The 21,279-nt window shown below is 42.5% G+C and overlaps 2 protein-coding genes across 2 annotated transcripts in view; both read right to left on the minus strand.

The window, feature by feature from the left end:
• Positions 1-474: 474 nt before the first annotated feature.
• On the minus strand, positions 475-4,532 carry gpr184 (G protein-coupled receptor 184). The gene is made up of 2 exons (XM_079271226.1): positions 4,269-4,532; positions 475-2,378 (listed from the first exon to the last, which is right to left on the minus strand). The coding sequence occupies exon 2, from the start codon at positions 2,334-2,336 to the stop codon at positions 1,302-1,304; it is 1,035 nt and encodes a 344-aa protein (XP_079127352.1). The 5' UTR covers positions 2,337-2,378; positions 4,269-4,532; the 3' UTR covers positions 475-1,301.
• A 6,978-nt stretch (positions 4,533-11,510) lies between these two features.
• prkd2 (protein kinase D2) overlaps positions 11,511-21,279 on the minus strand; it is a 30,688-nt gene continuing 20,919 nt past the window's right edge. The window contains exons 4-19 of the mRNA XM_079271912.1: positions 20,975-21,174; positions 19,922-20,105; positions 19,749-19,820; positions 19,600-19,617; positions 19,290-19,449; positions 19,096-19,207; positions 18,175-18,252; positions 17,781-18,090; positions 17,271-17,323; positions 17,101-17,173; positions 16,659-16,765; positions 15,240-15,401; positions 14,957-15,055; positions 14,514-14,781; positions 13,781-13,866; positions 11,511-13,153 (exon numbers count right to left, since the gene is read on the minus strand). Of these exons, the coding sequence (XP_079128038.1) occupies positions 12,929-13,153; positions 13,781-13,866; positions 14,514-14,781; positions 14,957-15,055; positions 15,240-15,401; positions 16,659-16,765; positions 17,101-17,173; positions 17,271-17,323; positions 17,781-18,090; positions 18,175-18,252; positions 19,096-19,207; positions 19,290-19,449; positions 19,600-19,617; positions 19,749-19,820; positions 19,922-20,105; positions 20,975-21,174 (2,207 nt within the window). The 3' untranslated portion in view covers positions 11,511-12,928. The remainder of the gene's footprint in view (positions 13,154-13,780; positions 13,867-14,513; positions 14,782-14,956; positions 15,056-15,239; positions 15,402-16,658; positions 16,766-17,100; positions 17,174-17,270; positions 17,324-17,780; positions 18,091-18,174; positions 18,253-19,095; positions 19,208-19,289; positions 19,450-19,599; positions 19,618-19,748; positions 19,821-19,921; positions 20,106-20,974; positions 21,175-21,279) is intronic.

Here is a 21,279-nt window from a genome sequence, read left to right on the forward strand (position 1 = left end):
ATGTTCTCTATAATGAGGGAACATGCGCTTGTGGTTCATTGATGATGTTTCTATTCATAGTTTTTGGACAACAATGCAGGTGTATCGCACAGAGGAATACGTTATAGCACGCTTTGATTTCAGTACTGGTAGATAGAATCAATTCATTGGCTGAGACCTTTTAATAGATTTGTTGAAAATGAGAAAAATGGAAAATATCACCAGCCTTATCCTTCAACTATTTAACACTGAGCAACAATCAGTTGTATGCGACTCTGAATACCTAAAAATAATGTTTTTGAGAGTTATTCCACCATTACATTGTTACCAACACAATAAGGGAACATTTTAATGAAATGTTATTCACTCACGTATTTCATATACATTTCAAACATATTGTTTTCCTATAATATCCGGTCACCATGGACTGAGAAAAAACATTACCAATGTGACAGGCAAACAGTTACATTTATTTCAGATAAAAGGCTTTGACAAAAGAGAACATGGTACAAACCTCATGTACCTCTGGGATCACACTGGATATTTGTCAAGTGCCTATTTGACGATGTTTTTTTATGAACAATGATGCACTATAATGAGCAAAATATAAAACAAAGCAATAACGGCTTCAATGTTCTCCAGTCACATGCTCCCTCCTTCTTTCTTCTTTTCTTCACTCGTCTTCTTTACCTTTTCAGACATTGTGGCAAACATAAGACCCTCTCACACACACACACACACACACACACACACACACACACAAGAATCTCCGGATCGCTTCCTTCGCCCACTTGACACCTGCAAGTTAAGTGCTTGCATGTGCTTACCATTATAATGCCAACTACAGATTGATCATCACACATTTTCTTTAAAAGTCAACTAGCCAAGCACCTGTTCAAACCATTTGCTCATGATAATACATTTATTTTTTGCATGCTTTAACTACAGTCACAATCACAGCATACTTGTATAGATTGGAAGGAAAACACGAGTGCACTTCAGCTCTTGCGGTGTTGCCACAAAGCAGAAAGGGCTGCCGCTGAAGAACTCTTAGGAGAACAGAACCTGGGAATACAATCTGATTACAGAGCTCTGAGATGCGTGTTGTTCAACACACACAAAAAAATCAAAGCAGAAATGTGGTTCTTTAAAAGGATGTCTGATTGTCTGCACGAAGGGTTGATTATGGGATGTAAATATCCCTGCTACTTACTCACTAACTTTGAAAATGAGGCCATAAGTTTACATGCAAATACACACACATACACACACGTATGAATACAAATGCACAGGTGCACTTATCCACCCACGTAGCTTACGTTTCATATTAAGTTGGTATTAGACTTTCCTCTGTCATATTTAGTTAAAGCACAGTCTGCCTGTGTACTTCTTTGCCTTCTACAGCACAGTTTCACCTCCTCCTGGAATCCGTTACTGACCAACACATACAGCACAGGGTCCACCACGCAGTTCAGACTGGATAGTGCCAGAGTACATGAAAATGAAAAGTGCATTTTGTCTTCAAACTGGCAGTAACTTCCTTGAGGTTCTACATTACTACTATTGTAGAAGACTAGTGAGCGTATGAGCAGGAGAATGTGATATGGAGCAAAGCAAATTGAGAAGATCCCAATCACCCCAAAGGACAGCAGGCGGACCTTTCGCTTTGCCTGGACGCTCAAGCCGGGACTCTGGCCCACAGTGGCTAGCACCCTCCAGTAGCTGACCGCCAGCACCAGCAGGGGTAGCAGGAAGCCGATGCCCACTCTGACCAGGTTGAACAAGGCCACGGGCTTCTTCATGGGGTAAGTCTCATAGCAGCGGTCATTGTTGTTTACGTCGTCATGGGCATCAGTGAGATTGTCATTGACCAGTACCATGATGTGCAGCGCTATCACAACAACATAAATAGAGGCACACTGTGCCCAGGCGTAGCGTGATGTTCTGTGGGTCTTGGAGCGGAGCGGGTAGGTGACCACCAGGCAGCGGTCCATGGAGATACAGCAGAGCAGGTAGATGCTGATGTACATGTTGGAGTAGTAGAAGAAGCCAGCTACACTGCAGGACATGACGCCTAGTTGCCAGTGGTGGTCCTGCCGGTAATAATTGATCCAAAGTGGCATAGTGGAGAGGAAAAGCATGTCGGAGAGGGACAGGTTGAGCAGGAAGATTCCCAGAACATTTTGCCGCCGCACTTGTCTGCAAATGGGGCCCAGGGTCAGCACATTGAAGATCAAACCAAAAATAAAAGCCAGGATGTAAACAGACATCAGCAAGTCACTGATGGCACTCTCCCCAATCTTAACACACACAGTTGAGTTTGTGGTTGTCACTGTTGGTGTGACTGTGACGTTCATCGTTGCTGTCTTTTTCTTTCACTTTCCTGGTTAGAAAATCACCTGTAAACAAAAAAAAAGTTTTACGTTAAGAGTTTCTCAGTTTGACACAGGCAACACAAGCTAACTCCTATGGTACCATAGGATTCATACCGTGGGCATTTTCTGTCCCCCCAGCCTATTTCGTGGTTCAACGAGCACAAGAGATGAAATCATTTGTCCTGTGATGTTTCTGAATTTGAGGTAGTTTAGCTCTACAGTATATGGTGCAACTCCCAGGGAAGTCTTAGTCATGCACCGATAACGACAACAGTTGGAGCCCACAGTACAAATAGAAACTTAGATTGTCAAAATCCCCTCCTTATTGCTTCAACTGCTCAGTATGGAGAAAAAACATGCATTTCTTTTCCAAATGTCCTGTTTGTGTGTGTTCAGGCACATCCTACATATCAGTCTGTGTCACTTCCTTTTTAGAATGTGGCTGGTGCTGAAACGGCACAGAAAGGCCCAAAACCAAAAATGAGTAATAACAAAGTCACCAGTCTCTCCTTTGAGTAGAGCCCTTGAATCATATCCTACAAAAACAACATGTGGTTGCTATTTTCTATGTAAAAGAGCACTCAATTGCTTTCATGAAAATTTTATATGTAGATTATATTCCGTCAATTTCCTGCCTCTCTCTGAGATTTCAGCATTAGGAAATGAAACCTGTGTTCTGTGTCTTTGTGCCTTTGTGTCTGAATCACAGTGGTATTCGCTGATATTTGTTTCTTCTCTACCTTCTTTTCTATCGATTAGGTTTGGCCCTGGTGTGTTCAGGAAGCATCTAATGCCATTAACGTCTGGGCAGAGATAGGCCGCCCCATCCAAACTCAATAATGGAGAAGCCATTTAGAGTCAGACCATCTGTGGTGAGCGATAATGTGTGGTTGCGCGTGTGTGTGAGGCTTTCTATGTGAGTATGTATGTGCGTGTGGAAATGGGTTTTGATGAATGGATTACTCATAACATTTTAAAATAGTGTGGGCTGACTCGGAAAGTTTTGTTCATAAATCTGATAAGAATGGCAGAGTGTTGTTTAGTCATCAGTCTGGGTGCAAAAATACTCCCCTCTTGCTAACAATGGGCCGTGAAGTGTGTGCTGTTCAAATTCTTTCCTCTGCTGTTTACTATCAATATGGGTTTTTTTCATTTTTGATGTGGTTTTTACGTGTTTTTTTATATTGTGTCGGTTTTATTTTGTGATAATCCTAATGTAAGCCTACTTTACACAGATGGTCCAAGCTTCTGTCCATTCTTTCATCCATCAGAGCCAACTATGTGTTTGTTAGTATTATAAACTGAACTAAGCTTGGTTGTTATTACACAGCCTTGTTACCAGGGAGGCTTTAAAAGAGCAAACCTGCAGCCTCTTCTCTCAAGAGGGGGAATATGCTGCATACCAAATCTCCTTTTCCAAGCAAAATAGAATAATATGATTTACTGTTTATGTTTTATAGCTTTCCTCCCAAATACCACAGCTGTGTTTCAAATGTATCACAGTCCAGATGTGTAGTATATTTCTGTTATTTTCCACAATTTCTTCTTCTCAAGCAGTTCTCTACTTCACTCTCTAGCCTGGTGAGATGACCGCCGCTGGGAGAGCCACAGAAAATATTCAACCCTGCAGAGAGTAAACATTTCTAGCCTAATTATTTCTGCCACGCTGACTCACATAGCCTCGAGCATACCATCCTTCCCCTGAAAACAGTCCACCGGGACGAGAATAAAACGAGCAAAGAAAGTGAGTTTTCAAACTAATTTAATACCTTCAACACCCTACTTGAAAAACATAAAAAATATCTCACATCTTTAACATTGTTGCTGTTGCTGACTTTAGTAACAGTCTAGTACAATTTCCAGACATTTCACATCTGTAATCAACTGTATAAGGACTGTAATCAATGACCTCACCTGTTCATTTTGGTAAGACGTCTTGATTGCAAAAGAGAAGCTGTCCGGTGGGTGAAAAAGTTTCCACACATTCCAGAGCTGCTTCTAGTTTGGCGGAGTTCAGTCCAGGAGGGTTAGAGGACGATCTTCAGAGAAGACTCTTCAGAGCTGCTGACATGCGGTCAAGCCACTGTAGTCCCACATGGTACTCTGGAAAGGTTACTAAAATTGATTATTACCAGCGTATAGAATAGCTACAGCTGTTTGTTTTGTTGCTCTGGTTGAGATGACTTGCCTTTGACAGCCAAAGTAGAAATGTCAGCAAGGCTGCGGAAGGGATGAGACTAGGTACAAAAAGGGGAAGACACATGTATGAGGTGGGCGGTTTGGTTCTGTAGAAGTGGATAGAGGAAGCACGCTTCACGGGAAGCACCAGACTGTGATGGACCAGTCATACCCCTGAGAGACAACGTGAAGTGAGTCTTCTATCACTGCGTGTTTAGCAATGCATTTAAAGGACGTTGAAACTCTGCAGGCAGGCAACCAGATACCATGTTACATAACTAAACCTTACTGATGTGACCTTTAACTTTCACATTGATGGGAGTTGCTTCATAGTGTAACCAGTGTAAATATGAATCATAATAAGGATATTTTCACTTTACTTTGGAACAGTGATAATACCTTTTGGCGCAGAGTTAGACTGATCACCTTTATTATTACTTAATGTAAGAAAAATGAAGTACTTTAACCGTTTTACTGCTCAACACATAAAAGCTTGAGGTCAGGAAGTGAGCCGAGTCTGATTTACGTCTGGTGAGCTCTGCACGTGGCAGTGGTATGAAGAGTGTGGTAGAACAACCCTGTGTCTATCCAACGCTCTTTTTATGTTTGTGAAAAGAATATGTGAAGGAAGCCTGCAGCCTATCTGTTAATGTGCTGAGTAAATATTTACACCAGCTGTAAATGTAGAGTATTTTCCTATAAGCAAGCACCAGACTGTGATTGGCCAGTCATACCCCTGAGAGACCAACGTGAAGTGAATATGTGTTGTTGGTGTCTGTTGGCTCATATCTCAGCGATAGTATGACGGAGAGAAATGTTACGGTTATCACCGTAACCGTTGTGTTCGTGGCGTGGTTTCTGCCATCTCGCTTTGTTTGTTAGCATCAAGCTACGATTGCTAAGTCTGGAAATGTCCAGAGTGTGTGCACTCCTGGCGAAATATGAATATGGTATTGTAGTTATGCTAAGGTTAGAGGACTGAGTTGTGTTTCGAGTATGTTCAAATGGCTTTGAAATGATTTTATCCCAGGTCATCATTATTAATATATGTGTTCAAGGGTCCTAGGGTTCAAATGCCTAGGACCTAGGCCTAGGGTCCCCGTAAAAGTGATGTTGACTGGCTAACAGTGCTGTCACTCATTTGCAAGTGATTAGCTCAATTCTATTGGCTCTAACGAATACAGAGAGGTATGTACCATGGAGGTCGGCCAATGGGAACGAAAGTTATTGTCCTGCGTAAGTATAAAACCGAGGAGCACGCTGACACCGGCATTACGCACTGCAGATTACGCACAGCTGTACCTTGGTCGCGGCTGCCTTTTTTAGTATCGTTTGAGTTACTTTTCACCGTTCGTTCATTTTTAGGATTACCGGTAATTAGTAAGATGTCGGAACAGAAGACTTACAACCTGCAGGAAGCCCTGCAATACTGTGTCCAGTCCTCCTCGGATGGGGAGGATTTGATTCATCCCGAAAATCCGCAGGGCAGCAGCGACAGTGAATCTGATTATCGTGTTGTGTTTTCGTCATCTTCTTCACAAGAAAGCTATGATTGGTATTGTAAATGTTATATTTATTGATCAATTTATTGGTCGATTTATTGATTTATTGGTGTCGAATTTTCTATCTATCAGATTTCTCAGGCCAAAATCCTGTCGTGTGTGAGAGGACACAAGTGTGTGTCCACGTGTGTCCACGTGTATTTTTGCTCATAACATGTGCTTTTTTTGTCCCTTCACCTCAGCAACCCAGAAGAGGACGAGGAGAACGAGAAAAATAGGAACACTGCTGAGTATGACCGCCTGTTCAAGATAAAGCCTCTGTACACGGACATGGTGTCCGCCTGCAAAGCACATTTCCAGCCGCACCAGAATGTGTCTATTGATGAGCGGATGGTTGCCAGCAAAGCCCGCATCAGTATGAAGCAATATATGAAGGACAAGCCCATAAAGTGGGGCTACAAACTGTATGTGCTGGCTGACTCATCGATAGGCTACACCTGGAATTTCTTTGTGTACCAGGGAAAAAGTGTGTCCACCACAGGCCACGGGCTGAGCTACTCAGCAGTGATGGACCTTTTGCCATTTCCTCTCCTCGGTAAAGGCTACCATTTGTACACCGACAACTTCTACACGAGCCCTGCTCTCTTCACCGATCTGTCCAAAAAGAACATCGGCTGTTGTGGAACCATCAGGAGAAATCGTATTGGCTTCCCTAAGACCCAGACCAACAACCTGCCCAAAAAGGCTGTGAGGGGAGACATGCGATGGATCCAGAGTGGCAAACTCCTCTTCGTGAAGTGGATGGACACGAGAGAGGTCACGATGTGTTCCACAGTTCATCAGGCCTATAGTGGACAGACGGTGAAGAGAAAGGTGAAGACGGCTGGGGTGTGGCAGCACAAATCAATACCAGTTCCGGACAGCGTTGTAGATTACAATCAAAGCATGGGGGGTGTGGATTTGTCCGATTCCCTAATCGGATCGTACACCGTCCGCCGCAAGACCATGAAGTGGACCATGAGCCACCATGAGCCACCTTTTGAACCCCTGGCACGGGCAGAGCCAAGATGGCTGGCAACCAAAACAGTGTTTCTCCTTGCCATCACTTCAGCTAAACGTGTAGGCGAGCTGCATGCCCTGTCGGTGAGTGAATCGTGTCTGAGGTGGAACTCAGATGGATCGGGGGTTACTTTGTGGCCTAATGCAGCGTTTCTCCCAAAGGTGCTGACACGCTCTCATATCAACCAGCCTATCCAGCTTGCGGAGTTTGACCCCCCATCGGGGGAGGAGAGGTCAAGGCTGCTGTGCCCAGTGCGGGCCCTCAGAGCTTATGTGGAGGCCACCGCTTGCATACGGTGGTCGGAGCAGCTCTTTATCAGTTATGGTGGGCCTAAGAAGGGCTGTGCCCTTTCGAAACAGCGCCTGTCCCACTGGATAGTGGAGGCCATTGCCCATGCATACAAGGCGAGCGACCGTCCTCTACCATCCGGAGTGAGGGGCCACTCTACCAGGAGTGTCTCCACGTCATGGCCAGCCCTGAGAGGTGTGCCAGTGGAGGATATATGTGCTGCGGCCTCATGGGCCTCACCGATCACATTCACCAGACACTACAGAGTGAACGTTGCCACCCCTCACCCACTGGGGAGGGTTCTTTGGCCAGCTTCCTCTGCCTGAGCTATACAAGGTGGGTACTTGTGATTCCTCGTGACTCTTTTGGTATAAGTCATCCAGTGTGAAGCACTGCCTCTGGTGGTCAGTAAGGATGAAATAGAACGAAAGTTCAGAATGTAACTACGGTTCTATGAATCCTGGATGACCGCCAGGGTTCTTGGTCACTCGGAATCCCGTGAACTCGCGAGAAGATTCCATAGGACTGAATTCAGGATGACACCGGAACTTATAGACGACGGGAGTCATCCGATGTCACGAGTGACTTTGTTGATATAAATATTCGACCTGGGCATGCGCGAGACGGAAGATATCCAGTGTTAAGCACTGCCTCTGGCGGTCATCCAGGATTCATAGAACCGTAGTTACATTCGTAACTTTCGTTTTTTTACTTTCTTTGTTGCAAAATTACTTTTACATTGTGTAGCTTCGACGCTCCAACTTGAAGGACGGTCTGCTGCACTGCACATGACTCTCTAAGCAATTTAGTTCAGGAAGCAGGAGCTTGTTGGGATGATGGATATACTGTGCAGTGCAGACATTGCACTGTTTGCAATAAACTCTGTGCTGCATATCTGTAATCTAAAGTGCTCCTGCTATATGCATATCATGCTTGTTATGATGTGCACAATAATACATTACATTAACAACCTCTTGATTAACCATTCTGAGCTACAACAGTATGTCACAATAACACATTGCATTGCAAATTAAGTAATTTTTTATGCTTGTTTATTTAATCCTAAACTTGCACAAATGTCTGACTACATTGTTTTTGAAGGTAACATAGCATTTCATAGCAAGCCTGTAGTCATAGTAGGTCAGTAACCTCATTATGCTGCGTCTTCCTCTTTAAAGGAAAGCTTTGACATGAGGTGGAACTTTCGTGATAGGTCTATGTTTAAGAGTTGTGCAGTGTGTAGACGATTTTAACATGGTGGACCTTGTGGAAGGTACCTTTTTTACCTTTTTTTCATTATAACATTATAAGTCTTTATTGCACAAAACATTTATTAGGAGTAATAGTAGTCGTATTAATCATCCTATAAGTTGATTTGAAGTACCTGCTTAGTCTATTTCTGTATTTTTGTAAATTTGTAGGGTAAAGAATATTTGTATAAAAACAATAAAAGTGTCTTTTTATCCTAAACTTCTTAATCTAAAGTTTTAGAGCTTAGTTTTTGTAAAGAGAGACTGGTGTGCTGCAGGATGAGTTCTGGTTTTGCATCTGTCTGACAACCGGAAATGTTCTGCAATTTTGCAAATTGTTTTAGACTGTTGATTTATTGATTCCCTTTCAAAATGCATTATGCCTGACTGCAGTGGGCAAGCTCAGCAGCTGGCCCATAGCCGTTGAATGTACTTGATGGCCAAACTGCAGGTCAATGGTTCTGCTTTCATAATGGCTGATGAGAAAAGTGAAATTGTGATCATGTTACGCAATTACAGAAAAACATTTGCAGAGCTAACAAGGTTTTGTTTTGTCTGTGGTTATTGACAGTGTTTCATGGTTATCTTAGGAAGCAGAATTACTGAGCTTGGCTGACTTAATAATGGAACCGGTGGTGGAAATAACGTATTTCCTTTAGTGAAATCAGAAGAATCTTAAGCTTTCTGTCTTTAAAGTATTTATTACAGGACTAAATGTAGAAAAGATTATAAAACGCTTACAAACAAATCAAAATAATATAACGAGCAAAAACAGCTCCAATGTGTACTAATCAGAATAACCAAATTAAAGCAGAGTAAAACAGAACGACAGAATCATAACTATGCTCGTCAGCTGATTTAGCAGAGAGACTCCTCGTCCTTAAACAGAATGAGAAGAGGTTCTGACTCTCCACCGAACAAGGTCTTCTTAAATACAGTCTGAATGACGTAGTTTCAGATCAGTAGAACATGTGTGTCCATCAGCGTTTCTCTAGCCAGCACGTCTGGGCCAAAGAATGTTTATCCAAGTCCAGTAACCATCAGTTTAATGCAAGGATCCATTCCGTGGAAAACTGTCTTTTCTTTGGTTCTCATAACTCAAAGAAATATGGAGACAGCATCTTCCATGGGGCCCCTTGAGCCAAAAGTTCAACCTTGGATGGAAAACGCATGTGCTTAGATTTATATAAGACAGAATATACATTGACAAATTTAAAAAAAGACTCATTGTCAACCAAAACCAACAAATGAATTGATTCCGCATTAACAAGTATACTGCCTGCGTAGCCAAAGCTGGAAATAGTTTATTTATTATTATTTAATATTTATATATTATTATGCCATAAAATTCCGTTTCAAAACCCATCAATGAGTGCCAGGTGAGATGTTCCTTCATTAAACTGAACATGGCCACCATAGATTATTTTGAGTCAATACACTGGCACAACCCCTCCCCCCCCCCCACTAAATCAAAAAGAAGACTGCGTAGGGTCAGTGGTTCTGCTGCTCAATCATGAGTTTCAGCACAGTACTTACCACGGCCTACAGTTAGCCAGCTAGCTATATGCCTTCCTGCCAATGCATATTCCCTGGATGCCAGGATTTACAAAAAAGCTCAGTCACCATATTTAAGTTATCGAAAAATGATGACACAAAGACGAGGTGGATTAATCTTGTGAAGAGCTCCCTTGATGGAGAGCTAAAGGATCACAACCAATCCCCTCACAGTTTTAACAACCTTTTTTCTGAAACATCTGGGATTCAGGGATGAACCGCTTGTTAATGGTGCCGAACCAACTATCTCTCTCCCCGGCCTCCATCCTCCTGACCTGCCGACATCTGGTGCCATTGCCGTACGTGCGTGCCCATCAATGAGTGTAGAAAGCCTCGTGTGCTTGTGTTATACTTACAACAACCTCATTAGACCCGCTAGTGGCCGAACAGTTCGCAACGATGGCTAATATAGATGAACAATTTGCTGAAACGAATGTTAAATTGTGACAGCGGACGTTGACGTAAGATTACAGGAAACCCGCCTTTTTGCAATCATTCAAGCTGAGGGCAAGCATAGGGAAGTATAGTATCCTATATGAATTAGAACATGTTTATTTCAGTCTTTTACTGGGGTTTGTTGAGAATAACAGTGACATTGAATATTACCAGTCATATTCTTCAACGTTAGGTTAGTTTTAACTGTATGTCTCAGTTGAACTAACCTAATTCTAGAGCTCTGAATCATCAACATCCACACCTCAGATGTGTTCAACAACTCAAATAGAATGAATGATTAAACCAAATGGCAATTCAGTCTCATTTTCAAGCTCAGATTGAACAGAAGAAGTGTTCTAATGTTTACATATGTCAAGGTTTGGATCTCTAATGCTTATTAAATGGAAGGTCTCCACTGCCACTTGCCAGGGCAAAGCTTGTGGAGGTGTAGCTGACGGGATAGTGATAAACCTGCCCACACTTAGAAAAACAACAGGAGACAGAGAGAAAGAGTGTTTCATTTTGTGTTGTTGGCAATGATGATTGGTGGTGTAGGAGGAAATAAGGGTGTATTTTCACCCGAGCAGCTGGCTGAAGTGCGCTCATCGCATAATGGGGACCAATTCACTCCCTTTGCCTCCATAGCCACAGGGTCCACTCAGTCTGTGAGGTGGAATATGCGGAAAATAAAATAAATCAATTCTTTGTCCTCTGACGGATACGAGTAAAGTTTTTCAAATGCAAACATAAATCCATCATATCCATGCATTCTTGAACATTTGCATTGGCCCTAATGTATGTACATTCAAACAGCAATTCAATTTGACTTATGTTATAATTTGCTCTTCTTCAGTAAAGGACACAATAACAGTCTGTCAGGCTAGCATTGTATTTTATTTCTGCATAATAAGAGGTCCTAAACCTGACCGACAGTAATGGTCCTTCCTTCTTAAACATGTTAATATTGAATCATAATCACATACGAGTGATCGGTTTTGAGTGTTTTCTCGGTTCATAGATGACAGTTATGTACGGATGAATACATGAAACATCAAAGACAAAAAAAAGAACATTGTTCAAGGTTTGTATTATCCGTTACCAAGGCCAGTGCGATCTTTCAAACATGGTATACAGTCTACGCACATTTGACAACTACATAAACTTCAGATTACACATGGGTATAACATCATAACTACAGGATGTTTTCTAGTGTATCTAGATAATTCTACTACTTCACAGAGACATGCAACATATTGACATGACCGGCTGTCAATAATCAAACTAAATAGACTCCAAAATGTAGTTCAGTAATCCAAGCTGTCTGTTTATGCACTTATATCACAGGGAGGGGTCTTCTCTTAACAGTAAACAAGTAGCGGTGTTGTTTAAGCATCCATTTACCTGCTCAGGTGTAAAAAAAAAAAAAAAAAAAAAAACTTCTTTCATTGGCAGTATTTGAATCTTATGTACACGCAGCTGTGAGGACATATTCTTCACCATTTAAATACACAACTGATTGGTGAGAGTGGGCAACTCAGGTAATGGACAGCTCAATACGGAGTTCATTTAAAACTGAAATGACATGTTCAATCACATGTTTTCTTTCTAAGAGCCTGTTGTGGCTCAAAGCTTGTGGTAATTGCCGCAGGATATGCTACCACCAGATCAATACCTCCAATTTTCACTACAGGACATTCAATTATGGGGTTGCACTTATGAATGTGAATGGGTTTGACTTCATGCCTGCACATTAGTAATTACCAGCACAGAGGAAGTCTTTTGTCACCGGAAAGAGATTGAACCGGTCTTTACTTTTTTTCATTCCGGTCAGTCCAATTAAATGACACCAAAACCAAAATGGTACTTCTCTTTTAATGGGAGGCAGTTTCATTTTCAATGTTCACCGTTATTAGTTTAGAAAAACACCTCAATACAAACACACATACACTACTCATTTATCACCTGTGGAGAAGTGGCCTTTAGTGGCACGTAAAGGCCGCCCAGGTCAGCCGCACAGAGGATGTGAGACACAGTCGAGCAGTCTTCACTATGAAAATTGTCAAAAGATGAAAGACGACCAATAACAGCAGAGGCAAAGGAAGGAAGTCATGGCCCGAAGAGACACAATTGAGTGCTCCCAAACAGATGTTGTGCTGTGAAAGTCTTAACAGCTGGACCCTATTCTCATTAAAACCATACAACTTGTCTCTGTTAGGCTCTAGGTCGACCATCCCAATCCTCCCTCCCTCTCCCTACTTCCTTCCTCCTTCCGAAATAAGCTTGAGTCCTCTGTCTCTCTCGCTCTCGTCAGAGGATGCTGACTCTTTCAGTGAGGCCTTGCATATCTGCGTCCTCTCCGCCCTCCTCATCATCAGAGGCGGCGGCAGGAGGAGGAGGCACAAGGTGAGCAGGGTAAGGCAGAGTATGTTCACGGGCAAACATTTGCCAGCGGCTGTCATCACTCTCATGGGTGAGGTAACGGCCGCCGAGTTTATTCTCCAGCTCCCGCAGATCCAACCACGTCTGATAGTCCTGAGACATGAGAAACGGGAATAAACACGGATGAAATTTCAGTTTCAGGAACCCTAAAATTAGACTCAAGTTTAATGGGCTTTGATGTGTTTATAGCACATCATCCGGTCATCACTTCAGACAGTGCATGTGTGTATCCATCTGTGTGTGTGCGAGTAAGAACTTGATAACCCTCGACTGGTCTGACTGCGTGACACTGAAGCTTTATTAATGCATGGACGTTCTTGCACCAAAACAACAACAACAACAACAACAGTGGACTGGTTTAACCCGACAGAGAAAGATGACCTGTAGGCATTAAAGACCTGAGCTAAATGGTCCTCAATAAATTTCTCAAATATCAGCCTTGAGCTTCTGTCTCACCACTTGGTTGTAAGTGCAGGCACCTGGTGTTTATATTTTACATTTCTGTAATGGCCACAGATTATATTACGGGGTTTGCAGAAGTAAAAAAAAAAAGGTGCAGGTGATTGGCAGGCACCATATCTGGAAAAAGTGCTCCTTGCTATACTTTGAATTGGGGAATAATGGTTGCAGAGAGTGTTATAAAAAGTGTCAGAGAGATTCAACCATTTATTAAACAATGTGTATGTTTGTGTGTGCATACGAGTAGTTTCTATACGCTACCTGCAAGTATACGTGGCTGAGACTCTTGTCCACGCTGTAGCGTTTCCTCATCTTAACTTGCAGCAGGTTGTTGATCAAGTCAGTTGCTGGAAACACAAAAAGTATACGGATCGGTCTATAAAGTTAAATTGAATAGTTTCAGAAAAAAACTTCATCTGAACAATTTGATCTCTTAATATAGTTTTGGTAGAAATAAAATGCAATGAACAGGAAATAGATGACTTCATGATGAAGAGAATAACCCAGTTTCTGCAGTAAGTGGTTGAACATGCATCAGGGCCCTATTAAAAAATCTATTGTGAAATATAAACATTTGATTTTGTAAGTTTGTCCTGCTTTGACAGTTCATGTTCACCTTCCTCATACACACTCAGAGAGAGCTATTGCTTCAACGTATAATAATTTTGGGGTGTGGTTTGTGGTGCTGTTGACCTATATTCATTCTATAGCGGTGAGATGTTTCCGTTATTCAGCCTACCCTCATTGATATAAATCAGGTGGACAAAATAAAACAAACACCTCTCAGTGTAACTCAATACAGTTTAACAGCACCATAAACTACATCCTCCCAAATGATCATATAGCTCAATCAACATCTTTCAACAGAAACTTGACATGAAAACCTTCACGAAGAAGGATTTATTGCAGGGCTGCTGTATTAGACTGAATTAGTTTTAGCAGAGTGTACCTAATAAAGTGGCAACTAAGTGTAAACTATCCCCTCATTGTTTACCATCACTGGAGATCTGTTTCCAGGGGTTGGGAGGGTACATGAAGGCTGCATTGTGGATCTGGTCATTGATTTCTTCATCCTCATTAAAGGGGAACGTCCCACTCAGGCTGACATACATAATGACGCCGACCGACCACATGTCCAGCGAGCGGTTGTAGCCCTGGTTCAGCAGAACCTCCGGAGCCAGGTAGGCCGGAGTGCCGACTACAGAGCGTCGGAAAGACTTTTCGCCGATGATACGAGCAAAACCAAAGTCGCACAGCTTCACCTGGGTAGAATGAAAAGTGAGAGGAGTGGTGAAATAAGAGAGCGGCATTTGAGAACGGTGTATAGATGTGAGGAAACACGTCTGAGCGACCACAATACAAGTGCTGTGAATTACTCATTGCAGAGTGTGAAATCCAAAATGAGAATGTGTGTGTACTGTGTGTGTTTGTGTGTACCTGGGGGAAGGGATCAGCAGAGGAAAGCAGCACATTCTCAGGTTTCAGATCACAGTGAACGATGTTCTTAAAGTGTAGATGTCTCAGAGCCGCAAGAATCTGCGCACACATACATACACACACGCAACCACAAAAACAGGATATGAATTAGTTTGACGTAGCTACAACAAAAATAACTTTCTAAATGACGTAAATCACACAGCAACAGCAACACTTTCCATGTCATAGCATACATTTATCGACGCACACGACAAATCCCTGCGTCGTTAGGGCGCATACACACCTGTGTGATGAGGAACTTAGTGAGCCTCTCGGGCAGTCTGCCTTTCTCACTGGAGAGGATCATCTCCAGCATGTCACCGTGCAGCTTCTCCATCACCACAAACACTTTCTCCGGGGTCTCAAACATACACTCCAGGTTCACAATGCCCAGGTGACGTAAACTCTGAGAGAGGGACCAGAAAAGATGAGGGGATACAGGATAATATGGAAACGTGCAGATTTGGTTGAAAAATGAATGAGCAGAGTAAACGGTGTGATAGACAGGAAGTGCATGGCAGTTTGTGGTGAACAGGAGAAGAGACAGAGACAAACAGAGACAGTTAAATACAGTGAACCACATACAAAGGGTTTGAAACACAGAAGGGAGAACAGAAATTGATTTTGACATAGATATGCTCCAGATGGTCTCCAGAAGGCATATTTACATTTAACAAATGTATTTCACTTGAAAGCTGGTGAATGTGGCAGAGTCTTTTTAGTCTGGCAGACCAAGTGAGTAACTGCCTTTTAGAGACAGCAGACAGACAGACCAATGCACATCCTGTCTGTCTCCTGTCTCCATCTGCTGGTGAGCCTAATACAGAGAAACCTGGCTGTTCTAGAGAGTGACATTTAAATGCATTTCTGTTTCTAAATGATTACACAAACAATAAGTTGAACAAAAAAAAAGGGAATTCTTCCAAACATTAACTTTAATCTCAACCTTTTTTCCTCAAACATGCTGGCTTTCAGTAACTTAGATACCGGTACTTTCTATTTTTGACTTTATAAATCAGTTGTAAATCTATAAGTTGTGGCGCCTTTAACTCAAACAGCCTTTTTGTTTGTTCTTGACAGTAGTTTTGACTATATTTTGGCAGGCTTTTGATTGATGAATAATTGATTTGAATTTGGACTAGATAAGCAAAGAGTATAAAGTGAGTCATGAAGCATGATTTTCAATACTGCAATTGATTGAGACATTGCGTTCTCAAAAGGCAACTGAATTATCACTTCATTTTTAAGTAGAACATCTAATGCAGATGATATACACAAAATAAGTGTTACAAATGACTGGACAAGCTCAAATCATTTCTTATAATCATTTCATATATTAGGATGATTCATCACTGGGAACATAAGCTGCAACTTTAGAAGGCAGCTATCAGATAACTCTGACCTTTGCAATCTGACCTTTTTGATCTTTATAGATGTTCAATCAGGCGATTGTTAAACCGCAGAGCCCAGGCTAATGTTTCCCGAACCGATTGTCTCAGTGCTTTGATACTATTGTCCTGTTAAAAAACTCATAAGCACTATTGAGTGTGGGGGTTTTCCTTTCCTTTTAAAAATGGCAAAGCACCTGGCTGTTACTGTGTCAGCATTAGTATATATACACACACATGTATTATACCCGTTTACAGCTACAGTGTGTGTTTACCTGCAGTATGGCCACCTCGTTCCTCAGCTGGCTCTCCTGCTTGGTGGGAAAGCGAAGCTTGTCGATGACTTTGACGGCTATATCCCTGCCCGACTTCCTGTGCTTTCCTGATGCACAAATGGGAGTATCAAATAAAAAATATGGTTGGTGAACTCAACATCACATAGATGTGAACATATATTGGGCCCTGTCATCCAGAGTTTGCAGCGTACATAAAATAACACTGTTTAACATTGTTGAACGCAGAGTGTGTGAAATTGGAGTTCCCCTGTTACAGACCCATACACACTTATGCATCAGTATTGTAGATGGTTGAGGGATTTGTGGTGTATTGTCTTGTATCCCGTTTCTTAACTTTAGAAACTGTTGTTTCCTATACAGCACTTTAACCTATTAAATTAGACCTTCACAAAATACAGCGATCCAGATCTACTGTACATACCTCCATACACTACTCCAAATTGCCCCGATCCCAGCACTTCATCAGCAAAAATCTGGTACACTGTACCAATATCCTGTAGGAAAGCAAAACATTTTCACACATTCATCTCATCATGTATAATTAATTTAAAGATTGAATGAAATTGCAAAAGAATGTTCTAAAAGTCATACCACATTTTCTTGAATTTGACTGTTGGACACAGATATGCTGATAGAAGCTTGTCCTGAAAATACAGAACCAGGAACAGTGAAAAGGTTACACAGTCAAGTATTAATACCTCACATGTATTTCATGGTATTTTCTCCAGCACTAAAAACAAAAGGAGAACTTGGCTGAACCTCAGCTCAACACACTTAACTTGTGAAAGAACAATTTAGCTTACTGGAAACGTATGAACTTTATTTGACCAATGCTTTTTGGCACCGGGCCTTCATCAAGGTGTTTTTCATTAAGAGTTAGATAAAGACCAGACTCTTCCACTTCGTCAACTAGAGTTGGCAAGTTGTTTTTTCACATTTGGTCCACAGTTTCTTGAGCAGCCAGTTGGCTCGTGACACGGGAACAGCAAACAATGTCTTGGACACACATGCCCATCCATAAATCTCAAGCTGAAATGTGCCATTTAGTAAATATAATAAACCAAAAAACGCACGACCTGCATTTGGCTGCGCTCAACTTACTGTGAGTTGTGTTTCCCTCAGCTGGTGGTGCATCCTGAAAGATGACTGGCATGAGAGCCTGGCGAATGGCGCTCTCCCACACCGTGGCCACCTCGCGCCCGATGCCGCTGTTAGGTGCTACTTGGCTGGGAGAGGGAGGCAGAGCCTGGGGGTTGCTGGGGGACGGCGTGGGGAGGGTGTTGGGGTCCTCCCCTACAAAGTAGCACAGAGTGCCTGTGATGAGCTCGAAGCAGTGAGGATTTGTTCCTGCGGGGACGAGAGTGAAGTTGCCAGCAGGACGCACCTCCAGGATCTCGGACAGAGGGATCTCCTGCAAGAAGGACGACCAGTGAGGTTGCACACTTGGAAGAAATAACTTGAGATTATATCTTTTCATGGAATGAACTATATTTACCTTGTAGTATTTGTTGGTTGTGTTGTTCTGGAAAAGGATGATGCACTTACAGTCCAGACGCCAAAAGTGCCTCTTTCTCTGTTGGGGGTCGGAGTAGGGTGGGATGAGGTGGGGGCAACGGAGGTAAGAAAGGACATTGAGGGATGGGATGGAGAAAGTTCAGGGATCAATACGAATGCATTTCAAGTTTGGCCCTGACGTCAGAGGAAGAGAAGAGTGGCCAGATGTGAACAAGGACGAGCAGGAGCACAAGCTGCTAGATGAGAAGGTGGAATCAAAGAGAAAGGAGACAAAAACGAGAAAAAGAAAAAGGAGGGTGTTAGTAAAGCCAGAGAAGAAAAGCAAGTAAGAACAAGAGAAGAAAAGCAAGTAAGAACAAGACTAGAGCGGCAGCGAGGTTTCCTTGAGGTCAAATATAGAGAGTACATTAGGTAAAAGAAAAGGCAGAAAACTTTTAAAGCTTTTAGGATTAATTCACCACACATCTGCTGAGTGCTCTTATGTTTTCAGGGAGACTCATTATCATCATCAATCAATTTCTTTCTTCCATACGCATACACACACACACACACACACACACACACACACACACACACACACACGCTGAGATGCACACACAAATATAAAAGAAACAGGAAGTAATAGAGTGCAGAAAGCCGAATGATCAAGGATCTAAACTGTTGAGCGAGGAGCTGGTGAATAGAGAAAATGAGCTGATGACAAGAAGGTCTTTTAAGCCTGAGTGAGTGGAAAGTAAAGAAAACAAAACAAACTTTCTGCAGTAAATCATAGAAAGGAAAGTGCATCTCGAATAAATTGCCTTAAATCTATATGTTCAGCCCTTTACAATAATGACAGAGGTACTATTCAGGTGAACTGGTTTATAGGGGATAGCATGGGAGTTATGGGTAATGTTTTTACCAGTGTGTCCTTATTGCTGTAGTGAACCATCCATCCTTCCTTGATAGCCGTACTGGATCGACGGGTCGTCTGTCTCACCGACTGCACCACCCTCATTAACGGGATGTAAACACTAGAAGGAGAAGGACAGAACTCGGTAGGTAAAATGCATGTTTCAGTCTCTGTGTGCACCGTTGTTTTGGTTTTCCTCATACCTCTGGTCTCCGCTGGTTCCGCCCTGGTTGTTGTCAGGAGAAAAGGACCCAGGGATGCTGCAGGTCTCGTCCGAGTCATCTATTGAAGACTTGTCTGAGGCGTCGTACTCACTGCTGTAGTCCATGGGCACCTCAGGGTCAGCACTGGGACTCAACAAGTCTGGGGCGAAAGAAGAGGAGAGAAGGGGTTTGAGGGTAACTTGATTTAAAGTGAGTATGAGTTTAAAATGCTTGCTACCACTATGACTGCAACCTCTATAAGAAGACGACAGCTGTACATGCATCAATACGGAGTACCGGTGATACTTACCGCAGTTACTTCTGTTTTCTGAGAAGATAAAAACATGAGTGCCAGTGAGTTTCAGTCTTGTTAGACAATGCATACTTTCATCAAATCCATGGAGAGTTAACAGAGTCATAAAGACATTTGAATGGTGATATATTTTTATGTTCCCTCACCTCCAATTGTCTCCCCGAGGCAGTCGTTAGGAACCTTGTACACGCAGCGTTTATGGCAGTTAAACTTGCAGTCTGAGAGAAATAAAACACATTTTGATTATATTACATGTAGTAGATTTTGTTAATATTCTGCATCACCCTGGAAATAAGTCTCTCTCTTTGTCTGTCCTCACCTTTGCACTGTAGGCCCTGCCTGAACAGACCTCGAAGAAGCCTCTTGCAGTACTGACACACCGTCGGTCGCGTGTACGAGTGGACAGCGAACGTGTGCGGCACCTTAACCTTGCTCATCAGGATCTTGTCTAAATGAACTGGTCGGCCTGTGTAGAAGCGCCGGGCGTCACTAGGGGTCCGTGGCTAGCGGAATAGAAAGGAAAAAAAGATCATCAATTACATTTTGAGTGGGGGAAAAAACAAACACTGTAAGGACACTATGATCTACTTTTGGCAATAAGTAATTCCTAAAGAATTATTTTATTAAAAAAAAAGTCCAATCTTTATTGCAGCGGTTACGGATTATGACGATTGCAAGTGTAATATTTTACTCTCTTTTTGTTGAGCTTTTGGTCTTTATCAACTCTTTATAACTGATAAATGCTCCACGATGTTCCTGTGTCTGTCGGCTGTTTGGTGCCGAGTACGGCGGGTTTTTAGAGCTTGTTCACTAAAAGCAGTTGCATGCTGCACTTAAGGACGACACTTAGAGCAGCCGTAGTGAACCAAAACAGTAAAGTTGCGGGCCGGACAGCAAGCCATGAGCTGAAACTTAGTAAAAAGCTCCGTAAATCCGAGAGGAGCACTTTAAGTGTTAAAATTCTTGTAAAATACAGTCATGCAGGCAGTTTTCGTTTGATTTTGCAGAGGTTTTTGATCCATCTTAACACCTCGTATACCTTTGCTAGAAAGAAGTTCCAGGGGAAGTTGTTTGGGAAGGAAAGTCTGTGTATTATCCTGAGTAACCAGAATATTGCTTCTGGGAAGTTAGCAGCGGTTTCACTGCCATCACAAAATCAGGAGTCCATCACATAAGTGGTTACAGTCTTAACCTAAAACCTTCTAAATAAGTGACTGAAAAGAGTTAAACTGGCTTTACCCAATTTGTGACAACAACATAGCCAAAGCAAAGCTGTTCGATGTGGTCAAATAAATGTTGTCGAGTGGAGAGGCTCTTTAACTTTAATAGTTTAGACCTAAACAGGGCATTGTGTGCATAAATCCACCAGTACCATTTGTGTGTGTGAGCGAACGAGGCTGGTGTCCTCTGCGCAGGTGGAGGCCGTCCCTAAACTGTACACTGAGTCAGTGGTAGAGAGACGCAGGGACTGGCTGCTGCTCAGGGAGGTTGTGGACAAACGGCGTTTGCGAGCTCCGCTGCAGTTGTTTGGGATGCTGAATGCACAGCGCTTGTGGTAGTTAAGTCCACATCCTGCAGGGGGCGGCATGGACCAACAGAGCAGAAGAGTGGAGGAGGTGGAGAATATTTAGTGAGTGTTACAATTCATTTCTCAGAGAAAGTTGTGGACGACATCGT

The sequence above is a fragment of the Melanostigma gelatinosum genome (genome assembly GCF_949748355.1).
Source record: "Melanostigma gelatinosum genome assembly, chromosome: 7".
Lineage (NCBI taxonomy): Eukaryota > Metazoa > Chordata > Actinopteri > Perciformes > Zoarcidae > Melanostigma > Melanostigma gelatinosum.

Coding starts and splice junctions, on each gene's coding strand:
- gpr184 (XM_079271226.1), bottom strand. CDS start 2,336: ATGAACGTCACAGTCACACCAACAGTGACAACCACAAACTCAACTGTG.